Source organism: Urocampus carinirostris, chromosome 6, assembly GCF_059441175.1.
Source record: "Urocampus carinirostris isolate Australia breed hairy pipefish chromosome 6, RoL_Ucar_1.0, whole genome shotgun sequence".
Lineage (NCBI taxonomy): Eukaryota > Metazoa > Chordata > Actinopteri > Syngnathiformes > Syngnathidae > Urocampus > Urocampus carinirostris.
In genome coordinates this window covers 46,070,507-46,095,109 of record NC_142354.1, presented here as the reverse complement: position 1 = coordinate 46,095,109, position 24,603 = coordinate 46,070,507, and the positions used below count along the sequence as shown (strand labels likewise).

Here is a 24,603-nt window from a genome sequence, read left to right as displayed (position 1 = left end):
TATGTTTTGGGGAGGGGCCGATATACGTCCTGCTCAGACAACGACAGGCGTTAAGGGTTATCGAGTCAACTTCCATAACAACGATACAGCAAAAGTAAAAAGTACTCGGCGGGGTAATAAAAACAATCTAGACGCCTCATAAAAATGTGAACATTTATTGCTGTTTCTGAAAAGCATTCAGAGTATAAACAGAAATAATTGGATAAGGTTCCACAAGGCAGTGAACACGTCTCGTATTACAATCTACAAAAAAAATCTACAGAAGTTTCAAATCCTAAATATCAAAAGTGTGGCTGCGGAACCTGCCGGAGAACCGCAGCCGACGACTACCGCTGCCGGAACCGGAGAGCCCGCAAAAAAAAAAAAAAAACCCAAAGAGAAAGAATGAAAGCAAAAGCTTGAAAAAGAGACGGAAATGATTATAAATAACGTATCCCGTCCGAGCAAACCGAATTTTCAATCTTGGCACACGGAAATTGGAGATAGGAAATTCTATGCGGGTTTCCTGCTGGCGAGTGCGCTGCTTTGCCACCGGAGCCGACTTCTGTGGTCCGACGAGGCCGACTTCGACCCAATGAGAGAATTTTTTTTAAAAATTCAAATGAAAACCCAGCCCAGCCCAGCCGAAAGCCAAAACGCGCCATTGAAAGAAGGCTGAGGAACATACAGGGTGTCCTAAAAGAAGTATACTTCTAAGATACTCTTCTTTTGTAATGGATTGAACCTGTTGAGACGAGTGAAATTAGCCAGACTTGACTTTGGAGAAAGGAAATTTTCTCTACCTGAATTATAGAAACTCAGTAGAATTGCAAAGAGCGTTCGGGAGGGAGTTGAAAAAAGAGCCATCAAATATCACTGGTGTATAAAGTGAACCCTTCTTTACTCAGCGCTAACTTTGTGGTCGGATGCGACGGGAATCAAACCGGGGCCACAGTGCTAAATTCTAACCACACGACGACCACAGGTATATCGGACATTTGAAAAGGCATGATCTCCTCACACTCGTTTTTGTCACGGTACCAGAAACAAATGTCAAATCCGTTGTGCATTTCGCATGTTACAGTGAGATAAAAGCCAATGCCTTTTCATATGTTGTCCGCATCACGAGCGGACAAAGGTTCAAATGAAGCGCTCTCACCATCGCGACCCGCGTTACAACCAATGTTTTGTGATAATGTGACCTACAAACATTCATTTCTAGTACCGTGACATAGTGCGATCATGAGATCAAATCCAATGCCTTTTCATATGTAAGCTCTACCAGATTGTTCGGTGGTTAGAATTCTGCGGCAACCCGGACTAGATTCAAAAAGTGAAACAACATTTTAGACCCACGTTTAGTCAAAAATGAGGGTTTCGTGATACACAAGAATAGATACTTGGACGTCTATGCAAAGTTTCCAGTCTCATTTCTTTTGGGTGCACTCGAGTCTTCCAAAATGCTTCTTATGGATGTCCTGAACATCCGCTTCAAACTTATGTCCAATGTCTCTCCTAAATGTCTTTGCCCTTCTACTGCGTTTCCACCAGCTTTTCCTCTCTTCAAATTCAAGTCTGGCTGCTATCGCTTGCTTCTATGGCTTCAGCCTAGCCTATGAAGATAAACAGAGTCAAATTGGTATCCATTTTTCAGAACACACTGTAGTTTTCAGGACAAAAGAAAAAGGAACAGAAAAAGTGCAACAAGATACTCTATCGGAAAGAAAATCTCTCGTCACTTTGATCGCACGAATGCCGGGAGAAGTCCAAAAGAGGACGAGGTCTTTGCGTCTCGGGTCCCGTCCGGTCCGGTCAAAGTCAAGCCGGAGTCCGGTGCGGCCGGGGGTTCTCGGTCTAGTCTTGCTCCATGGGTTCGTCACGGTTTCCCGCCCGCTCGCCGTCCTCGGCGCCCTCCGGAGGGGATCGGTCGCTACCGCGGGACGGAGCGTCCGACTGGACTTGCGGCGTGGCTCGGGCGCCGTCGTCCGTGCTACAATTGCTGCTGCTGCTGACGGGGTCTTCGGGGCTCTCGTCGCAGTTTCGGGGGAGGGGCGACGTAGGCTCCGTCCGATCGGGCGAGGCAATCTCCGTCTGATCGACCGCCGTGTCGGAATCCGGACACGCCCCTGCCTGAGTGCTGCTCGTCGGCTCTGCAACAAGACAACCCATTTAGAGTGGCGCTTCTTATTCCGAGCGGGGTGCACTTTTCCATTATCCCCGTAACACCCAGCGTTGGAAAATGACAACGTTCTCGTTTTTTGCAAAAAGCAGTAGTCGGGATTTTTTTCTTTGAACACGATTTTTGAGACCCTGGTGGGTGGAAATGCTCACCCTAAAGAAAATGTTGTACATTTTGAATTGAAAGGTATAAGTCTGGTGCCCTTCTTGGAGCAAAATCAAGCGATACCTACAATGAAATCTGCTTTTCCTCTAATGAGACTAAAAATAACTGGCGTTATTTTAAGGTATCATCGGGTAAACAGACTGAATCCATGATATGAGTTTTAAATGTAATAATCATATCCGTGATTTGGCAAAAGACAGAATTAAAACTCACTACTACTGCTGCTGCTTTTGCGATTGGTGCTACGACAAAATGCTGGTTCTTCTTCCGACGGTTTACAGGAGGTTATTGTAACATGCAACTTATAAACTACAATGAGGGCCCACGTCCAACAAAGTGTTTTCCCGTTTTTCTAATTGCGTGCGGTGGCAGCATCACATGACAAGGCACCGGGCAGGAACGCTCAGTGCTAAACTTTTCTTGTTTTTCTCGGATCGCCAATAGTTAACAATTGTTCATCTTGGGGAAAACGCAAGGGTGGTCAATGTCATGTTTTACCTAGTGGTCTTACAAAAACCTGTACAACCAGTGAGGGGCTGACCGACGGAGATACGTAGCGCTAATACAACCCATGGTGTCTGCCATTCTTTAGAGAATATCATGAGAAATCCAAAAGTTTTATTGTTTAACCTTGTATTTTTTTTTTAATTATAGGATTCTATTTCTTAATAATAGAATTAGAAATAGAATCCTATAATTAAAAAAAATAATAAAATACAAGGTTAAACAATAAAACTTTTGGATTTTTCATGATAATCTCTAAATAATTCTATTTCTTAATAAATCAGCTCGGTGGCCTTGGGGGTAGGGCGCCCGCCCCGAGACTGGGAGGTTGCTGGTTTGAGCCTCGGCAGAGTCATACCGAAGACTTACAACATTGGTAATGATTGCCTCCTTGCTTGGCGTTCGGCATTAAGGGTTGGAATTGGGGGATTTGGTCACATAATGACACCCAACACATCAGTTGGGTTGAGCGAGGGGTTGGGAATCCCCTCCTGTGTATCAATCTCCCAGAAAGAGTCAGAAACGTGAATGTGTTCTTGACTCTAGCCACCTCCCACTTGAGGGATATGGCTCCGGTATTTCTTAAAAATATAAGTTCAAGACACTTTTTCGGGATCAATTCAGTCCTGGCGGACCGCCAGAATCTGCCTTCATATGGGAAAGATTGACGCTAAGAAGCATAAGCAAAAAGGCAAACCTTGGTCTTGAACGCCGGCATCCAGGGAAGCGTTTTCTTCCTCTGGCGGTTCTCGGGGTTCGGCCTCTTTGGCCTCGTCCGAAGGGCTTTCCACGTCCGGCTCCTCGTCTTCGTCCTCTCGGCGTTCCTCCTCTCGGTCCCCTTGGTCCTCCTCGTCTTCGTCCTTGTCAAACTTGAGTCGCTTCACCTCCAGCTGCTCCGACTCCATGTCCTCCTCCTCCTCGCCCGGGTGTTTGCTCTTCAGAGAACTCCCGGGGCTCTCTCTCGAAGCAGAGATATCGCTAACAAACGGAAACAAAAGACGCGTGTATTTATCGCTTCTGACGACAGAGGAGCAATTCTTCCATAGAAAGAAATGTAAGAATAAAGAAATAGCTACAAAATACATGAATAAATCTCATACGATCTTTTATTCTACACTTGTGCAACCAAAGTACAATGAAAATAAACAGGAAACAATATAATAAAACAAAAATCAGAAGCAAACAGTATAAAGCGAGTGTTATAGATTGAATCCAACTTTCACAACCTGAGAACACTGGTCAAGTAGAAAAAGCCTACTGTACTTCAAGTATTTTATGAATTGTAAAACATAATAAATCGAATTTCAATCTATAGAATAAATCGCAATCTCTAGTTAGACAACTGCTCATGTAGACATGTATACTGTGTACGTAAAGTATTTTCACACAACAGTCACAGTCTTGTTCCACCGACAGACTGAGGAGATTACTTCTTCCTCATGCCATAAGGCTCTTTAACTCCACCCAGGGGAGTAAAAGCCCACTTTAAACCCCACCCCCACATTTGCGTGTGACCCTATTTCTATTAGTGTGTATTTTCCATTGCACTATTTAAATACTCTATATCAACAGGTTGTATTGGGTATTTTTGTATTCTATATCTTTTTTTTTATCATTTTATTTTTCAACACAAGAATACAGCTAGAAGTGGGAATTTCCCTACGGGGATGAATAAAGTGTCTATCATCTATCTATCTATCCATACTTACTAGATATGACAAATGTAATGGATTCATTTATTTTGTCTTGTTTTTATTCGATATTTATGACAATGTGTATTTTGTCTCCTTTTTTTTCACTATTAATTTCGTCGTCTATTTTCTGTGGTGTGTTTTGTCATGTATATCACAGAGATTTTAGTATTTTAGTTTCTATTTATTTCTGTATTTGTTTTATACTCTGTGTTTTGCACATGAATCACTCAAGGTTTTAGATCATAAAACCAATTTTTATACCACACAAAGACAACCCAATGGTATAAAATATGCACTTTTGAAAAGTTGTTTTCATTTATTAGGGAAAAAAAAAATCAAAACCTATTTGGTCCTAACGTTTACCATGATCGTTATAGAGTCTTTCAAAATGCAGTGGAGGAATTTTGGCCCACTCTTCTTGGTTTCAAATCTGCCATATTGGAGGGTTTTCCAGCATGAACTGCCTGTTTAAGGTCACCTTAGATTTTGTCTTGGCTACTCCGGAACCTTCATTTTGTTTTCTTTGAACCAGAGGTGGACATGCTGGTGTGTTTTGGATCGTTGTCCCGCTGCGTGATCCAAGAGCGATTGACAAATGATGGCCGGACGTTCTTCAGGATTTCACCTGAATTCTTGATTCCGTTAACCACAGCGAGTTGTCCAGGTCTTGAGACAGCAAAGCAACCGCAGACCATCGGACTGCCACCATTATGCTTTACTGTTGGCATCATGTGATTTTTGGTCAAATGCTGTGACATTTTTACGCCATACGTAACAGGCTGCACACCTTGAAAAGTCTTGAGGATAATCAAGATGCTTTTTGGCAAATGTGAGACAACACTTTCGTGTTCATTTGCAACAGCTGTGGTTTTGGTCAGGGAACTCTCCCATGGATGCCATTTTTCGCCAGTGTCTTTCGTAGTCGAGTCTTGAACCTTAACAGAGGCCAGCGAGGCCTGCAGTTCCTTTTTTGGGGGGCTTCTTATGTTGCCTAATGGATTAGTTGTGTCACACTCTTGGAGTAATCTTTAGTTGGGCGACCACTCCTGAGAAGATTTGCCACAGTTCCCAGTTTTTTCCATTTGTGGATAATGGCTCTGACAGTGGTTCGCTGGAGCCCTACACCCTAGTAAATGGCTTTGTGACCTGATCCGGACTGAGATTTCAATCACTTTTTTGTCCTGCTGGAATTTCTTCAGATTGTACCGAGTCAATTGTGTTTTTGAGATGTAGTATTTACTTTTACACCTTGGGTTGTCCCTGTGTGATCATAAAAGTGTTTCGATGATCTGAAATATTTGTATTGCAAGAAAACACGGGGGCCAATAGTTTCTCCCATCACCCTAAGGCAGAACGGCTCCTCCATAACAGAGTGCCGGTGTGGCGCTCGTACCTCCCGGAGACGTCCATCTCGCTCTCCTGTTCGCTTTTCGGCTCTTTGCTTTCCGTGCTGTCGGGAAGACCGTTAGCAGCTAACGAGTTAGCCAGCGATAACTTTGGTCGGTGGAGCGGCCGCGGAGTTCCCGGCCCGTTGACTTTTCTATCAAAAAAAGAAGAAGAAAAGCATCCGTAAGGAGTCCCCGGGCATTCCGGAAACCCGAATCCCACCTCTCGGTGAAGGAGGTCGTGGTGCCGGGCAGCATGACGCCGTTGACTCGATTGACAGCTCCGCATCCGTTCTTTCTGCGGGCGAGCGAAAAAAAACGTCATTTTCACGTTTATTGTCACGATATTGAGTTCAGGAGAAGAATCTTACTCTGACGTGGGATGGACGCAGCTCACCACCATCACGTTCTGAAGAAAAATTCATTTAAAAGTCAGGAAACAGTTAACAGTCACCATAAATTCCGGACAGAGAGAACTCGATTAAAAGCCGCATGCTCAAACGGAACAACCCACTCAATTTTGTCTTTATACAAGCCGCACAGGATTTAAAGACATAGCTCTAAATGGCCATATAAAATCCATTCATTCGCACCCATTTTAGCCCAACGCACCCTCCTCCCTGTTATTCGCATTACCCGTTTCGGATCATGTGATGGCAATTACAAAGAAAAACCCATAGTTACTACTACACCAAAAGAAAACAGCAATGAAGGCTGCAAATATGAGCTTTATATTTCTAGGCGACGACGTGTCTTTGTGTCGCCATTGGCGTCTCCCGCGGTAAAGGATCGAATTGCATTCCCTTGTCAACGTTCCTCAAGGATTAAAGGAAACTTCAGCAACTGGGCAATGATTCAGATGACTCAAAAAGGATAGATGTTTGATAGCTAACTCCCCTGCAGTTCATTTTGGACATACAAATTGAGGGTTTATTGGTAACAATTTTGAAATATCATGCGTACATTAACACTAGAAAAGGTAGCGTCAAACTTCCCGTCTTGCTTCAGTTATGCATGATATGAATAACGTTGGCAAAAGCATGCAAGCATTTCTCTGGAAGGGGGGGGTCATAAATGTTTCCTGATGCCACGGTAGTGTTTTGTATTGTGAGCGCATGCGTTGTAAAAAATAACAGCCCGCCATTTTCCTCTGTGCAGTCAAGAAAAAAAAGAAAAAAAGAGAATAGACTGCACCGTATTGAAAAGCCACACTGTTCAGAATGTACCACATACGACGCCGGTTTGTATTAGGACATTCGGGACCGACCTTCTCGACGCCTCGGAGAAATTTATCCGTTCCCGTGTAGTTCTTCTTGGGATCTGTGAGCAGTTCACACAGGCGCTGGATGGTGAAGGGAATTCTGGGAAAAGGAAAAGTGGACACGACAAATTTCTGAGCACAAGCTCCTTTTGTGCTTCAGCAGAAAGGCACTTTTCATGGCCAGGCGTGTTGCGTCACATGCTAAAGCTAACCATTATTATGGGCTACCTATGCACAAGCTTCCATTTGCATTCAGAAAATAGTCACTGTGTGATGGGTTCGCATCTTCTTCTACACCGTCAACTGTTTCCAGGCAAATTTAGACTAGCCTTTTTCATGCCACAGACTTTGCTCATATTCAGCGTCTTGTTCTGTGCCGATAACTGCCGCCGTCTTTAATGCCAAAGCTAGTGATGGCTTTTCCTGAAAACTTCTTTGAACATTGTTGCCTTTAGCACAAAAACGAGCATTTTTATCATCTTCACCAAAAGTTAGCATGACGTTGTTCTACCCCAAAAGCTGTCTAGAATTTTTTCATTGCATTGTTATATTGATGCACTGACAATGTAGGCAGGACTACAAGCACTAACAGGGAAATATTGCTTTTCCTAATATTCATTTTGCTTTGATTTTCTTTGAAGTCTTTGTGACATTTTACCCCCTAGTGTACCCTTTTTATTCTTGTTTTACTCATTTTACTCTTCTAAGTCTTTTATGACCGGTTTCTTCTGGACTGCCACGTCAAATCTTGTTGTAAACAATGCTCGTTATGTTGTAATCAATGACGATAAAGACAATTCTTTTCCAGACCAGCTCACTGCCCAACAATCCAAATTGAGCAAGGCCAAATAAAAGGCCGGCTATGTACCCGTTATATCCTTCAACGATCTTCAGGATTCTTTCCTTCATGTCTTCGAAGGGAACGGACTCCACGTTGGGATTGGCGGGACCTCTGGGCTCGGGAGCCGAAGCTCTGAAATCATCCATGACCTTTTCCAGTTTATAAAGAAAGTAGGTCTTAAACTGAGACCACTGGACCCTACAAGAAAAAGGTGACGGTTAAGACAGCAATGTATAAAATGATTGCAAGCAATGCAATCAAGGATTCTCTTACATAGTTTCTCCGGTTTTCGCCACATGACAGAGAAACTGCTCCAGTACAGGACAAGACTCCCTTTTGCTTTTCTTCTCAAAATCTGCAGGAGATGCAAAAAGGGTTGGAACAATGAGTTGACGTCGTCGACAAAAATCAATAATAGGAGTAGTACACGTTGAATTCCATTGTTGCCAAACACGTTTTTCCAACAGACAAAAATAACGGCGTCAACATCGAGGACCAAATCCTGATAAGTTTGGGAGCATTTGTGCATGCATATGGCTAGACCTTGCGTATCGTGGCAGTACATGATAGATAGATAGATAGATAGACAGATAGATAGATACTTTATTCATCCCCTAAGGGAAATTCACAACATCAGCGACACACCATCAGTTAAAGAGGAAATCTGACAGTTGAATGAACCAGCCTGACACGCCTTAGTAAGATTCAAGTAACAATCAAGCTTATACGTTTTGGATAACATTCATTTTACATTTTATTCGTGTGTATTTCACAACAAAAACAGTTCAAGTGTTATGCCAAACGGAGCCGTACATACATATTTAAATTGAAATGCATTCAGTCTGAAAAACAAACATCAGTTGTTAAGTCAAGTCAAGTCCTGTTTATTTGTTTGGCCCTTAATCACAAAGAGTCTCAAAGGGCTGCACAGATCAAAGACTATTGCAAACTGTTATTAAAGACTATAATGACACCGTCCCCTGACCCAAAACCGACATGAGGGCAAATAATACACATATTATCGACATATAATCTAGGTTATTCATATGCGATAGAGTAGAAGTATGTTTTAAGCTTGGATTGAAACCTTTCCACTATAGGAGGAGGACTGATTAGGGAACGAGTGGCAGATGGGACTGAAAGGCTGAGCGCGGATGAGGGCAGTTGACAAATCATGACAGTTTCTCTACCTTTTTTGAGCCAAGGCACACTTTTTAAAAAGGTACACCTTTTGTCGAAAATATTAGAAAATCAATTCACAGCACCACTTTGAGGTGTGTCATTTGAGGTGTCCTTAAAAAGCTAAAAATAAAATATTTTCACTATTATGTATGTATTAACAATGCGCAACAGAATTCATAGAGCAGTCATTTTTTCCCCCCACTGCGCCTATCTGCAGCTGATTTGAAGGTTCTGTTGGTAGTATACAAAATCATGCATGGACTTTCTCCCAAGAACCAAGAAGAGATCTGCAGGTTCCAGAGCGTTCTCCATCCTGGCCCGTGTGCTGTGGAATGCTGAAATATTTTATTTCAAACTGTCATTTTGTTTCATTTAAAGTTCTATTGCTGTTAAATCAACCTCTTTTTGGTTTATCGGGATAAAAAACATTTACTTGATTAAGTTTAATATGAATATGCCTGTCCCCCCAAAAATGAAGTTGTTTATTTATGGACGTATGTCTACTAAGTGAGCGATGTGTTTGATTCGTATTAGACAGGGTACTTATTTCATTTTAGCATAAACCCACAGTATGTTGAATTTTCATAGTACCCAGTGTTCTGTTTATTAAAATTGGCCATATAAGTAAATCGACTTCATGCTAGATTTATGAAAACTAATATTAGTGTCTTATTCGGTGAAGAGTAGACTTAAAACCCCCAGGAGAAGCCACGGCTCAGCAAAGGGGAAAAGGGTTCTTGGATTCTCCAGGGTTAAAATAGTCGTTTGTTGCAGCCTTAGCAGTCACAAAGTTTCATGCAAATGCAGGTCATTAAACAAAGTCTTTCACACGCAAACCGGCCTGGGACTAATTAACTCGCGATTAATCGCCAATAACGAGAGGGAAGACATTAATTTGCTTGATCAACTGCCAGGACGTTAGAGTTCTTTGGATTAGGTCAGAAGATCCAGAACCATTGATTGTCTGTCTTGATCTTAATCGAGCTAGCTGAGCTCAAGCGTCGTTGCCGGCAACGGCTAAGGCGTCGAACTTTTCGAGTGGACCCGCCAGAAGCAAAACCGAAACAAACATTCCAGTCGAAGCTTTACCCCGGTAAACATGTTCCCGGGGGGGAAACGGCTTCGAACGTCGGCTAATCGAGAGTAGCCGTTAGCCTAGCTTAGCCTAGCACAGGCAACTTTCTATTTAGCGTTGGGCAAAATGAACGTCGCGAAACCGCCAAGGAACCGCGCGGTTCCGAATGAGACGGACGAACCTGTGAGCGCCTCTTGGAGCGAGTCCATTTCCATCGCGCCGTCCGGTGCCCTCCCTCCGTCAGTCCGGTGGATGCGACGAGACTGGCGGCGAGCGAGCTGCCAAAGCCGAAGGGGAGCTAAAAGCTAAGCTAAGTTAGCAGGGGGGGGGGGGGGGGGGGGGGTCAATATGGCGCCGGCAGGTCGAAGGACTTTCAAATCTTTAAAAAGACAGAAAAATTAAAAGAGTGTTCTAACAATTTTCGCCAACAACACAAGTCGGTTTTATTCGTTCAAATGTTTGTGTGTATGTCGCTTTAGGACATTTGACCGCTTACAAAAGACTCCATTTAAAATGCATTACGTTTGATCCTCGGGCAGCACGGCGGCGCAGTGGTTAGCGCTTGTGCGGCACAGTTCATGTCATGGGAACCTGTCGTGGGTTCAAATCCAGCTCCAGACTTCCTGTGCGGAGTTTGCATGTTCTCCCCGTGCTTGTGTGGGTTTCCTCCGGGCATTGGCCGGTCCAAATTGTCCCTGTGTGCCCTGCCATTGGCTGGCAACCAGTTCAGGGTGTCCCCTGCTCACTGCCTGGAGATGACTGGGATGGGCTCCAGTCCCCCCGCGACGCTAATGAGGATAAGCGGTACGGCTAATGAGATGAGACGTTTGATCCTCGGGATACGACGACCCCGCATTACGACGTTTTCACTTTCCAAATCAGAAGATGTTTTTTTCAGCCCCCTTTTATGACATTTTTGTCACTATGCCACATCTACAACACATGTTCGAGAGCACTTTCATTTTAGAGTCATTTTACCAAATTTAAACTTTGCAGTGTTTGTGCGTATTATGAGTTCTGTGATGCCAGTCATCATGAAGATGCTGATACGCTATTGGCTGAAATCCTTCCCACAATGCCTTTTCTGTATTCATTCCGTTCAGAATTTCGTGTGCGACTGTATTTTTGTTCTGTATTTATTAGCTGTTGGTCCCGAGTCTTGCAGTAATGCTCAAGGGAGAAGCTTAAAGATGATAACTATGGAAATAAAGAAATCCGTAGACAGCTGAAGCTCCCTTTGTTGACTTGCATCAAGTTCAATCAACAAGTCAGGACTGTTATTCAAAAAGGAGTCAATCAAAGCAAGGAAATCTTTTCAGGGCATGAAGCTTTAAAATCAGTTTTCATTAGCATTTTCCATCTCTCACCCCTTCATCCACCTGCTACACCACTCAACCAGCTCGAGTCATGGCCCTCCAAAGGTAAATTCAATTTCATTGTTCCTATACTTCGTGCTTGTTTTATAGTCATATACTTCCATTACACAGAGGTAGTACTGACATTGTTTTGATCTAAGGTAGCAGAAGTTCAGAAAAGGCATTACCTAATAAGCCTAGCTTTCCATCCCCCGCTATTTTTGCAATTTGTTATCACCACCGCCGAACTGAACTGGTTGGAATGTATCTAGTTCTCGTGAAGGTCCAAGGGTGCTGGAACTGAAGGATTAAAAAAAATATATCAAAATAGTAATCACACAGGACCATAGGAATTCAAGGCGTTTCCTGAACCCTTTTCCAGTCTAATATCATCCCCACTGTGGACAAAGTGCCTTTTTGTTTGTTTAGAATAAAAACACAAATAAAAAAAAATACGGTGTCATTTCAGCTGTGAATATTTTGGTGGAACATTTATAACGTCACTAATTGTTGGAAATGTAAAACGGACAACAAATTGATGCATGCAAGACAATCCATCCATCCATTATCTGCACCGCTTATTCTCAGTAGGGTTGCGGGGGTGCTGGAGCCCATCCCAGCTATCTTCGGGCAGTGGGCAGGGGACACCCTCAACTGGTTGCCAGACACAGGGACAGACAACTCACTCACTCATTCCCACCTAGGGACAATTTGGACAGGCCAATTAACCTGACATGCATGTTTTTGGGAATGTGGAAGGAAACCGAAGTGCCCGGAGGAAACCCACGCAAGCAGGGGGAGAACATGCAAACTCCACACAGGGGGTTCGATCTCATGACCTCAGAACTGTGCCGCACACGCGCTAACCACTGCGTCGCCGTGCTGCCGGCAATACAAACCTTCAAACATTTGATTTCTATCTGTACATTCAAGGAAACTGTGCGGGTCAGATGTATCGACATTTCGTTCTGTATAGACGTGTACTAGAATGACAATAAAGTAGATCTGAATCTGAAACATGATTTTGGATTTCTATTAATGAGACAAGTGAGACTTTCTTTTGAAATGAAAAATGAAATGATTTGCATTTCTATAGCGCTTTTCAAGTCAAAGACTTCCCAAAGCGCTTTACAGTGTGCTTCGCATTTCCCAATAGCGGCCTTGCAGCCATGTAAGGCGCTAACCTGCTTATTGGGGGTCATTGGGGGTCCAATGTCTTACCCAAGGACACTTCGACATGTAACACGGACAAGCCGGGATTCGAACTGGAATCCCTTAATCCTAAGACGATCGCTCTACCTCCTGAGCTACTGCCGCCCCCCGTTCAGGGTGTCCTCTGTCCACTGCCCGATGATTGCTGGGATGGGCTCCAGCACCCCCGCGACCCTAATCAGGATAAGGGGTGCGGCTAATGAAATGAGACTATTTACAATTGTATTTGAAACAATTTATACACAGATCCTTTTGAATGTTTTATTCCAAAAGACATTTTAAGAGTTCAATCACAATGTGGTTTGAATACTGACAAGAGTTTCATCATCACAACACAACGTGCTGCAAATTAAACGAAGCCTTTCCTTTCCAAGAGGACTTTTGTGGAAAGTTGCAGAAAAAAAATTGGCATCTCCTCTTGGTTCCCATCCATTTGGACCGGCCCAGGGAGGGACGCCTTCCGTTCGGGAGATGTAGATTCTCAACTCAAAATGAGAGTTGCGCTTCTATTCAATGTTTTGAGATCGTTTCGAACGATCAATGGTTTGGCTAATATGATAATATACTCGTGTATAACAGTCACCCAAACTTTGAGTTTTGTTTTGACGTCAATAAAAATGTTACATACAAAAGAATGCTGTATTTATTGTTGTTTGGGTACACGTTTTATAATGAGTTCAGTTCTTATGGAATGTATAAAAATAAATACCATTATTCCTGATGGGTGAAGAAGGGATTTGGTGCTCCAAAAAATGCCTGGTCGAATACCAATTCCGAACCGATAAGAGCATGGGTACCGAGTTACCACTATATAGATGGATGGATAGACAGATACTTTATTCATCTTCGTAGGGAAATTCACACTTCCAGCAGTATCCTTTTGTTGTTTATTAACAGGATGGCCTCGGGGTGCTGTGTTGTCGTTTAGCCACAGCGGAGTGGATGACGTCACACGCTAGGCCAAAAGTTGGACGTCCCTGCGGCAGATGGAAATCTTTGTGCCCAGGGTTACACCGCCTCCTGTTCACGTAGCTAGCGAGTCCGCCTCCACTTCCCGCAGGCTTTTGTGTCTCTGTCTGCCCTAACAGCGCTGAAGGCGAGTAGCTCTATATATAACAATGGTTACGACATCGTTTGTGTACGCCAAATATGCTCGGTTCGGGACGTCACGGTAAACCGCTGGGCTATGGGCCGGCGCCTCCTGGCTCCTGACTGTCCCGGTGACCGTCCCGGCGACGGTCCCGCCGACATCCGATCGTCGTCACGGCTTGACGTGTCGGATGACGTTCTCCTCAAAGACTTTCCTCATGGTTTTTTCCATCTGCTTGAGGAAGACCTGCGGTATGCGACCGCACAAAGTGTTAACCGTGTCCAGGAATTTGGTCTGGATGGGAAAGAAGAGCGACTGGAACATGTTGTCCTCAAAGGGAAACTGCAAAAAACACAACATTTCGTCATGACCAAACTTTTGGGTTTTTTTTCTTACTTGCGCAAACAAATGTGTTGTTCATTAGCCATATTTGTTGTCGGGCTTGTTTCATCTCAGCCGGGAGACAGAGACATCAAACGCTACGGTCACGTAAACACGACTTTTGGGGAAAACACCTTGGATGGGATTGTGAACATTTATCCGAGTGTTTCATGATAAAGGATTTTATACATTTGACTATAAAGGATTTTATACGATTGACTACATATTAACATGTATTGAGTTTAATGCAATAGATATTCACTGGGCTTCAGTTCAATGCCAGGGCAGGCTGTTCGAAGTGCATCATATTTTGTCCAGGGAATTTTGATAACAGGACTCTTGGATTTGATGACGCAGAACGACAAGGCGCTGTGTTGTGAGATCGTTGGGCACAAACAACTGCTTGGCACGGCCACGGGAGGAGCCGAGACGCCATCTTGCGGGGAGACGTGAGCCGACAAGAAAAAATCCGCTTCCGTGTGAAACGTCGGCTTGCCTGATCATTTTTCTCTCAAGAAACGAGCGCGCATAATTGTTGGATGAATGTAGGTCGTGTTTGGTTAATGAAGTCTGATAACTCATTCGAACAATTTGGTAAACGCTACATTTTGATAGTTAATTCCCAACAATGATAATAATTAAAGGGCTGTGCGAATAACGTCTTGGACAAGAAGGAAAACAGACATGGGGGAGATATGAATTGAGAAATGAGAAAATGGGGCTTCCTGAATACATCTATTAGGGCTGCAACAATTAGTCGACGTCGTCCACAGAAATGCTTCGAATATTTGGAGCATTTTAGCTCGACTACGGCCAATAAAAGGACCACTTGCAAAGTTTGCAAAGCAGACTAAATCTGTGCCCAGTTCGAACCCGGGTCGGGGCCCTGCGGTCGTAGGAGGTATTGCCGGACCCCGAAAGACACTTACGTCTCGGATTGCGTCGTACACGACTTTGAAGGCGGGCTGCTTGTCGTTGTGGAAAACGCCGCGGTTGCCGTGGAGGACGGAGACGCCGTTTTCTTCGGCTCCTTTGCAATTGCTGCCGTACATGCAGTGATCCGGACGGTAGTTCCACTCGCACGGTAACAGGAAAACACGCTCTGCCCAGCAAAAGACAAAAAATGAAGCGGCACAAACAAGAGGTCGAACTATTATCACGCGTCCCGATCATCGGAACCCATGTTTGGGTTTCTGACGGATATCGCTATCAGCCTTTTAATTAATTCGGTGAGTAGATTAATAAAACTCATGCAGCCAAAACTCTCTCTGTCTTGCTCCTCTCCTCCACCTCTATCCTTGCTACCCACCCCACTCCTTTGGTTTGGCGAAGCGACCAGAGGAAGAGCCACTTAAGCAGGAAATAAGAGAGCGTCAGTACAGCTAACTTGTCTTGATATGTCTGTGTCCGCAATAGAAAAACGATTAAGCGTAAATTGTCTAGTTTACCTGTTTCAGAGAGGCGTGTTTAGGCAAAGACTAATTTATTAGCTCTTATCATAACATGAGTGAGTCAATCAAGCGTGTGTGAGAGACAGCATAAATGGCTCGCTAAAGTGGAAGGCTAAGTGATTAGCTGTTACCATAACATGAGTTCGTTAATCTGGCTCTAAAACAAGAATGGCCACACTTTTCAATTTGCAGGCTTTGTTGAAATTGCACGGATATTTGGAAATTTGACTGATATCTGTATTAGCATTCTTATGTATTCGACAGGCCGATCGCTTAGGCTCAGATGCAGCCAAACCTCTCTCTCCTTGGCTTCTACTCATCCCCTCCTCATCTCACTTTGCCACCCACCCCGCGCTTCCTGATTGGATAAGCGACGGGACGGATACACTTTGATAGCTTCAAACACTGCAGACCGTAAACACCGGCATATCTGCAAACTCCTGAGTCCCGACAAGACCGCTGATAATATTGAGATTTCTAAAATTCTGTGGAAGAAAAGCTTGTGTGTGATTAAGAGATAGTGTAAAAAGTGTAGTTGACTTGTTTGAGGGAAGCATTCTCAGGTAGAGATGGATATATTTGCTCTTATCATAACATGAGTTGGTCAATCAAGCGAGTAAGTTTGTGATTGAGAGCATAAAAAGCCCGTGGAAGGTGAAGTGATTAGCTGTTACCATAACATGGATTAGTCAATCTGGCTCTAAAACAGGAATTGCCACTTTTCACTTTGCAAGCTTTGTTGAAATTTCGATGCACTTTTTGTTTAAAGTTTAAGTCATGTCTGTCGTATTGAAATTTGTATTCATTGTAAAACAAATCAGGGAGCTATTTACGTTTTGATGTATATTTGTTTGAGTTGCTGCTAAGCCACAATTTATTTCCTGCACTGTTAGTTTTTGGTTGAAGTGAAAGATAAGTCATTTTAGCTTTGTTGAATTCCAATTTACTGTAAAAGGTTTCACACAGCCATTGGAGTTTTATTTGAATCCATAACACAAATTCGATTTTTGCATTATTAAAAAGTTCTTAACGGCAACTTTTAATCTTTTACAGCAAATGAATATGGGCTCCAATTATCGGTATCAGCCGTGAGAAACCCACATCGGTCGAAAATCTGCCAAGTCATCTAGAGTTCAAAAGTGGCTGATGTCTGTGAGCGTACCGGGGTTGTAGTGGAAGATGATGTTGAGGAGGTCCTGATCCCCCCAAGTGATGTGGTTCTTGTACTTCTGGTAGAGCGGGTGGAGGAGCTCCTCCCAGGAGAGACCGCCGGAAATCATGCTGCTCTGAAACGTCAACGAGGGACAGCCAAACGAGAAGTCAAGACGGTGTTCCTAAACCTTTTTCATGGCCAAAATCCAGCACTTTTCAAGCACTTTCCAGCTCAATGTTTCAAGTACCTTGAAATTAAGACATGGAAAGAAAGTTGTTGTTTTTTGTTGATGGCTAAAATAAAATCGCTATCTTTTCTGATAGCACTGTTCCTGTCTATGATCTACCATCCCTTTGTGTGAATGGGCTGCTGTAAACTGATACGAATTCTGCCTCAACGATGCACGTGCAGCTGTGCTACTTTTCACCTGTTTACAAACAAGGAAAGGGCTTTAGAGGAATACTGGAGTTCACTACGGAAGACAAAAAGGAAAAAGTCCTCTATGTATAGAAAGCAGAAAATGAGCCCAATTTGGAATCATTTCAATGATATTGATTGCTTTGAAGCAGAGTCAATTCTAACTTTCAATCTTAGAGACTTCTGAACTTTTGCTTTTCACGCTTTTTCAGAGGATCTGTGTCTTGATTGGTTAAAATAGAATTGTATTTATTCATAGCACGGAAGAGTTCATGTTTTCTATCTCTATCTTATTGTTTTGCATTTTCAGGGATTTTGAGTTGTTCGACCTTAAATCGGTTCAGTGTGTAATAAGCTGAAACATGTTGCATCTTACGGGCAGCACGGCGGCGCAGTGGTTAGCGCGTGTGCGGCACAGTTCTGAGGTCGTGAGATCAAACCTCCTGTGCGGAGTTTGCATGTTCTCCCCATGCTTGAGTGGGTTTCCTCCGGGCACTCCGGTTTCCTCCCACATTCCCAAAAACATGCATGTCAGGTGAATTGGCTGGTCCAAATTGTCCCTAGGTGGGAATGAGCGAGCAAATTGTCTGTCCCTGTGTCCCCTGCGACAAGTTGAGGGTGTCCCCTGAAGATAGCTGGGATGGGTTCCAGCACCCCCGCGACCCTACTGTGGATAAGCGGTGCAGATAATGGATGGACAATAGATGTTGTATCTTACAATTTGTTTTTTGTCGATCTGTGAATGTTTTAATCTATATTTTCTGTGTTTTGCGGACAAGAAACATGACAATGGCAACAATTTCAAGCATTTTCAAGCACTTCACTCAGAATTCAAGCATTTTCCTGACCTCGAAAAGACAACATTAAAATGAAAGCATTTTCCAGGATTTCGAGCATCCGTACAAACCCACCTTGAAGAGCGTGTTGCGGATCCTGGTGAGATTCATGAGCACCAGTCCCGAGTTGAGGCCGGAATGGCCGTAAAAAGGGTGTCGGGCGAAGCGACTGTACCAGCCCATCTTGGCAATTTCCTGCTCGGGGGCCACGCCCGCCAGCTGGCTAGCGTTGAAGGACGCTAGCGCCCCCCACAGATCGTCCACCGGACGCAGGAACACGGAGTCGGTGTCCACGTACAGCACAGCGTCCACGTCCTTCAGGATCACCTGAAGGACAATGAAAAGTCAATACGGAAGTCAAATGGACTTCCGAAAGCTATTTAGAGAGATCAATTGACGTAGTGGCTCGTCTCGAATTTGGGTCGTGGGAGAAAAACATCCACTATTCCATCGTGGGGATCAGGGATCATCACACATGGCTTATTCAGGGCTGATACCGATACCAATCACGAGTATTAAGAGGAAGCCGATAACCGATTTTTGGAGCCGATATTCGTTTCCTGCAATCGCTTAAAAATGAGTGTTAAAGATTTTGAATTGTGCAAAAAATAATGAATATTTGTTAAAGATTCAAATCAAGCTCTCTGAAACCTTTAACAGTAAAGAAATGAGAATTTATGACAGAACAGGACTAATCTTTCATTTCAACCAAAAACTAACAAATAAGGCTTAGAAGCACCTCGAATAAAGGTACATCAAAACTTAAATAGCTCCCTGATTTTGTTTTACAATCAATAAAAATGTCATTACAGCAAACATGACTTAAATTAACTTACAACAAATAGGACATTGAAATTTCAATAAAGATCGCAAAGTGAAAAGTGTGGCCATTCCTATTTTAGAGCCAAATTCATGTTATGGTAAGAGCTAATCACTACACCTTCAGCTTTAGCAGGCTTTTTATGCTCTCAATCACAAACTTACACGCTTGATTGACCAACTCATGTTAGTATAAGAGCAAATATATCCGTCTCTACCTGAGCATTCTTTCCTAAAACAAATTAACTACACTTTTTGCATCTCTTAATCACACACGCGTTTTTCTTCCAGGAATTTTAGAAATCTCAATATTATCAGCGGTCTTGTCGGGACCCAGGAGTTTGCAGATATGCCGCTCTTTGCGGTCTGCAGTGTTTAGAGCTAGGAAAATGTATCGGTCCCGTCGCTTATCCAATCAGGAAGCGCGGGGTGGGTGCCAAAGTGAGATGAGGAGGGGATAAGTAGAAGCCAAGGAGAGAGAGGTTTGGCTGCATCTGAGTCTTAGCAATCGGCCTGTCGAATACATAAGAATGCCGATACATATCAGTCAAATTTCCAAATATCAGTGCCGATAATCGGCCTGCCCCACAATTGGTCGACATCCAATAGGGATGGAGGATATTTATCAGACCGATAACATGACGTGGATTTTCTATAGGAGCTAGCAGCTCAACCTGGTCATGTCTCCTCTCTACCTCTTGATAATGTGTGCGAGGCACTGTAGAGCTTGGCCACAATAATAATCCAAGCACGTATGTTCTTCATTAGAATTTATTTGGATTTTCTACAGAAGTTAGTAGCGCAAACTGGTCATGTCTCCTCTCTACCTCTTGATAATGTGTGCGAGGCACTGTAGAGCTTGGCTACAATAATAATCCAAGCACGTATGTTCTTCATTAGAATTTATTTGGATTTTCTACAGAAGTTAGTAGCGCAACCAGGTCATGTCTCCTCTCTACCTTTCCCTAATATGTTTGAGGCACTGGAGAGCTTGGCCACAATAATAATCCAAGCATGTATGTTCTTCACTAGAATTTATTTGGATTTTCTACAAAAGTTATTAGCGCAACCAGGTCATGTCTCCTCTCTACCTTTCCCTGATATTTGTGAGGCACTGGAGAGCTTGGCCACAATAATAATCCAAGCATGTATGTTCTTCATTAGAATTTATTTGGATTTTCTACAGAAGTTAGTAGCGCAATCTGGTTGTGTCTCCTCTCTACCTTTCTCTAATATGTGTGAGGCACTGGAGAGCTTGACTACAATACGAATCCAAGCATGTATGTTCTTCATTAGAATTGATTTGGATATTCTACAGAAGTTAGTAGCGTAAACTGGTCATGTCTCCTCTCTGCCTTTCCCTAATGTGTGTAAGGCACTGGAGAGCTTGGCTACAATAATGATCTAAGCATTTACTTTCCTCATCAGAATCTATTTGGATTTTCTATAGAAGCTAGCGGCTCAACCTGGTTGTGTCTCCTCTCTACCTCTTCTTAATGTGTGTGAGGCACTGGAGTGCTTGGTCACGATAATAATCCAAGCATGTATGTTCTTCATCAGAATCTATTTAGATTTCCTACAGAAGTTAGTAGCGCAACTTGGTCGTGTCTCATCTCTACCTTTCCCTAAGATGTGTGAGGCACTGGAGAGCTTGGCTACAATAATAATCCAAGCATGTATGTTCTTCACTAGAATTTATTTGGATTTTCTACAGAAGTTAGTAGCGCAACTTGGTCGTGTCTCATCTCTACCTTTCCCTAATATGTGTGAGGCACTGGAGAGCTTGGTCACAATAAGAATCCAAGCATGTATGTTCTTCATTAGAATTGATTTGGATATTCTACAGAAGTTAGTAGCGCAACTTGGTCGTGTGTCCTCTCTACCTCTTTGTAATGTGCGCGAGGCACTGGGGAGCTCGGCCGAAATAAGATAGGAGGCATTCATGTTCCTCAATAATGATTTGCTTTGATTCTTAAGCGAAGGCCCTCGCTCTCCTGAGGAGACTTTCCCGATTGTCAGGCGGACAATGACAAATATTGCTTCGCAGGAAGAGAAACGTTTTCATTTTTCAAAGCCGAAAGAGAAATCAATGCGGCGCACGCGTTCCCTCTCGATGAAACCGGCTCCTCGAGACGGCTCGACGTGCAAAGACAACAAAAAGAACTGGAGAAATGCTCACGGCTTGAGGATATAGCGCACCGGAGTTTGAAAAGGAACGAAAATGCGATGTTGTGAAAATCCTCCTTACCGGAATAAAGAGTCTCTGAGCGGCGCAGAGTTTGAAAAGGTTCTTCCACTCGTCGGCGTTTCCCACCGGGAAGCTGATGGGGTAAAGCGTGTACTTCAACTTGGCCCGGGCCCAAACGGGCCACTGGCCCAACTGCAACACAAATCACAATCGGCTTTCCTACACATTTTTCGACACGCCTGCGAACCCCGCAGAATAGAAAGAATTCAGTCAACTGCTTTCGTCGGAATGCAAATGAAAGGATTTTATACATTTGACTATAAAGGATTTTATACGATTGACTACAAAGTACATGTATTCAGCTCAAAAAAGATATTCACTGACTGTGTTTTTATTCAAGGTAAATCGGAAGGTGAGGCTGTGTGGAATGCATCAGACGTATTTCTGATAACAGAATTCCTGCGAGTGCTGACGGAGCAGGCCAGACGCATAAGGGCAGACGTCGGGGCGCCACCGGTATGCGAAGATTGCGGAGCCCGGCCGACACGCCCTCATGCGAGGGGAAGACCAATAAGAGAAAGCTAACGTCAATGACAGATTACACATAGCCAATGGGATGTCTTTTCTTTGTTTGTGAAATGTATAAATGATCCGGGGCAACTGGGAGGGGAACGCAGTCTCCTGTTGATAAACTTAGGTCTTCTGTTAGGAACAATCAACATTTGCCCCCTTGTGGTCCGCCTGGTCATTTCTCTCTCAAAAAACGAGCGCGCATAATTGTTGGATGAATGTGGTGCGTGTTTGGTTAATGGAGTCAGATAACGCATTCGAACAATTTGGTAAACGCTACATTCTGATGATTAATTCCCAACAAAATGTTCTTTTATTCACAAACGTAGCTCTGATAATCGGGGATGCGACCAAAATGTTAGCAGATAAAAATGACCAAAAGTGTGATTTTGGTTAAAGTTGATTTCAAAAATTAAGCCGGGAAAATAATGACGAAAGAAGACGTAGTGGGGGGCCTTCGTGACGCACCGGTCAGCACGCCCACGGGGGTGGCCGATGCCCCAACGTGTTAAAAAGACGGAGGACGGAAAAAAAAAAGACACAGACGGGGGATCAGATCGGAGAACGGGAGATGGGAGGCTCGACAAGACTAATTAGACTAATTTGACAATAATTCTGCAAAATTCGATGGAATTTACTTAATAAATAATTTGAGAAAATAAATCTGCCCCCGTGTGGAAAAGCCTGTCACTTGTCAATATGTTTCCCTAAAATTAAGGAGACGAGCATGCATTGTTAGGAGAATAAAGTTTGTGTTTGGTTAACGGAGTCAGATAACTCATCCGAACAATTTGGTAAACGATAATTTTGTAATCTAGTTTTTTCCCCTAACAGCTCCCACATTTGTGTTGGCTGCTACCTAGACTTTGGTTTATGTTTACCTGCCGATGCTACATTGCTAACTGAATAGCCAGATAGAAAGCTAAAAACAAAGATAGCTAGAGAAGAAACCAAGATCTAGCTTGATAGCAAGCAAACAGGGTTAAATTGGAGCTAGAAAGCACGGAAATATGTGTAAAGCTATCAAGATGGCTTGCTAAATCACTAATAAGGTACTTTGATAGATATCTAGAAAGGTAAACAGGTATAAAACTAAAGGGGGACTAGAATGCTAGCTAAAGGAGTAAAAAGCCAAGTAAATAGCCAGATGGAAAGCTAAATAGCTAGCTAAAAAAGAGGCCGTAACCTACGGTAGCTTGATAAGTATCTAAAAAGGTGATATTTTAGTTTAAAAAAAAGTAAAAAGCTAGCTAGATAGCTTGCTAAATAGTTAACGTGTCCTCGGGTACTGGGACTGCGTTGGGGCGGGGCGTCACCTTGGAGACCCCCGCTCTATGGATTGAGTTTGGAGGCGGCGGCCCACCTTTTCTTCAAACTGCGGTATCAAAAGGTCCTCGGCGAAAATGTGAGCTTTGACTCTCTTGAAGCTGAAGAGGACGGCCGACTTGAGCAGCGTCAAGGTTTCCTGGAGGCGTTTTCCGCAGGCCACCATGGCCAAGTGCATGGCTTCCTCCGCTTGGGTCCGCCGAGACCTCCAAACGACACCGAAACGCCGTTAGCATGACTCTTTAGCATCTACTTGTTACCGTGCTAACAGCAGTGTTGCCAATGAGTCGCATAGCCAGCCCCGAAATAACGAATGCCGCGACGTCCATTTCATCGAAAATCGATGATAGAAATAGTCGACGACACGTTCCGACGTCCGGACGAGTTTTTCCAACAGAGCGAGGCATCTCTACACGATTAGAATCTCTGTTATAAAATTGCCAATACCGATAGCCGTCCAACTTCCAAATACAAGCGCCCACCCTTTTATCGCTCGACCTCTATCCTACACGCTGTGAGGTTTTAACATTTGTTAGCCTGAAATCGAACTCCGAAGACACTTCACTTGTCATGTCCAAACCCTTACAGTTGGATCAAGTTCATAAGTCGGAGAAATTATTGAGACGAGCGACGAGCATAGTCCACATATTAATTTATTTAGCCGAATCGAAGAGTTGAAGGGATCGGGTCTTTCTGCCGTGCCAAATTACAATCGTGAAGACCCGGGGGCTCCAGGGTTTTCCCATGTTATAACACATGGTGATGAAATGTTCACGCCCCATGACCAAGCTGCTGCCAATTGGTCCACGCTGTTGCCGATGCAGACTTCCTAATCCTCCTTTAAAGAATTGGAGGAGGGGTGATAGGTCATCGCCCTCCGGACAGAATGGAGCAAGACACGCACTCCAACCCCCCCAGATGAGGTGATAAGTCATTGTTATCTGCACAGAACGGAACAAACGGCACATTCTAACGCAAAGCGCGGTTTACGACACCCTTCTGCCAGAGCTCGCACTCAAAGGCTGAAGTCATTTTTAGGACAAGTATATTTGACTTTAAGTGAGATAAAACAGTGTATAAAATAGTATATAACTTCAACGCGTACACGTGAGTGGAGCGTTCGGCCGTACCGCACAAACATATCGGAAATGCACGCCGTACAAAGATGCACGTCAGTTGTTAGAAGAAATGTTCTTTTCTGACAGACTTTGCAGTTGACCACTGAATGTAACGCCACAAAATGCACATCCTATTTGCTCAATTTAGTGTTTCTACTAACGAGCCTGCTCTTGGTTTACGTGGATACAACATGTCGCATCACTTGATTTAAATCTGTTATTCAACATCTGCAAAAAGCTCCTGCAAATGTTCTATGAGACTGTTGTGGCAAGCGCCCTCTTCTATGCGACAGCGTGTTGGGGAGGCAGAGCTAAGAAGAAGGATGCTTCATCTTAATAAACTGGTGAGGAAAGCGGGCACAGAGCTGGACAGCCTGACAACTGTAGTTGAGAGACTGGCATTGAACAGGCTGCGGTCAATC

At 43.6% G+C, this 24,603-nt stretch overlaps 2 protein-coding genes across 3 annotated transcripts in view; both read right to left on the bottom strand.

The window, feature by feature from the left end:
• Positions 1-139: 139 nt before the first annotated feature.
• On the bottom strand, positions 140-10,585 carry ppp4r2b (protein phosphatase 4, regulatory subunit 2b). Its single transcript, XM_088339099.1, has 9 exons — positions 10,447-10,585; positions 8,282-8,363; positions 8,036-8,206; positions 7,174-7,267; positions 6,278-6,315; positions 6,130-6,204; positions 5,915-6,061; positions 3,525-3,805; positions 140-2,129 (listed from the first exon to the last, which is right to left on the bottom strand). Exons 1-9 carry the CDS (start codon positions 10,478-10,480, stop codon positions 1,834-1,836), a joined length of 1,218 nt encoding a protein of 405 aa, XP_088195225.1. The 5' UTR covers positions 10,481-10,585; the 3' UTR covers positions 140-1,833.
• A 2,494-nt stretch (positions 10,586-13,079) lies between these two features.
• The window catches only part of gxylt2 (glucoside xylosyltransferase 2), a 16,573-nt gene continuing 5,049 nt past the window's right edge, over positions 13,080-24,603 (bottom strand). Inside the window, exons 2-7 of one of the 2 annotated variants that reach the window (XM_088339097.1) lie at positions 23,101-23,269; positions 21,228-21,359; positions 18,236-18,487; positions 16,917-17,040; positions 15,233-15,405; positions 13,080-14,264 (exon numbers count right to left, since the gene is read on the bottom strand). In XM_088339097.1, coding sequence (XP_088195223.1) covers positions 14,094-14,264; positions 15,233-15,405; positions 16,917-17,040; positions 18,236-18,487; positions 21,228-21,359; positions 23,101-23,269 — 1,021 coding nt within the window. In that variant the 3' untranslated portion in view covers positions 13,080-14,093. The remainder of the gene's footprint in view (positions 14,265-15,232; positions 15,406-16,916; positions 17,041-18,235; positions 18,488-21,227; positions 21,360-23,100; positions 23,270-24,603) is intronic. The other variant, XM_088339098.1, reaches the window with a different exon arrangement.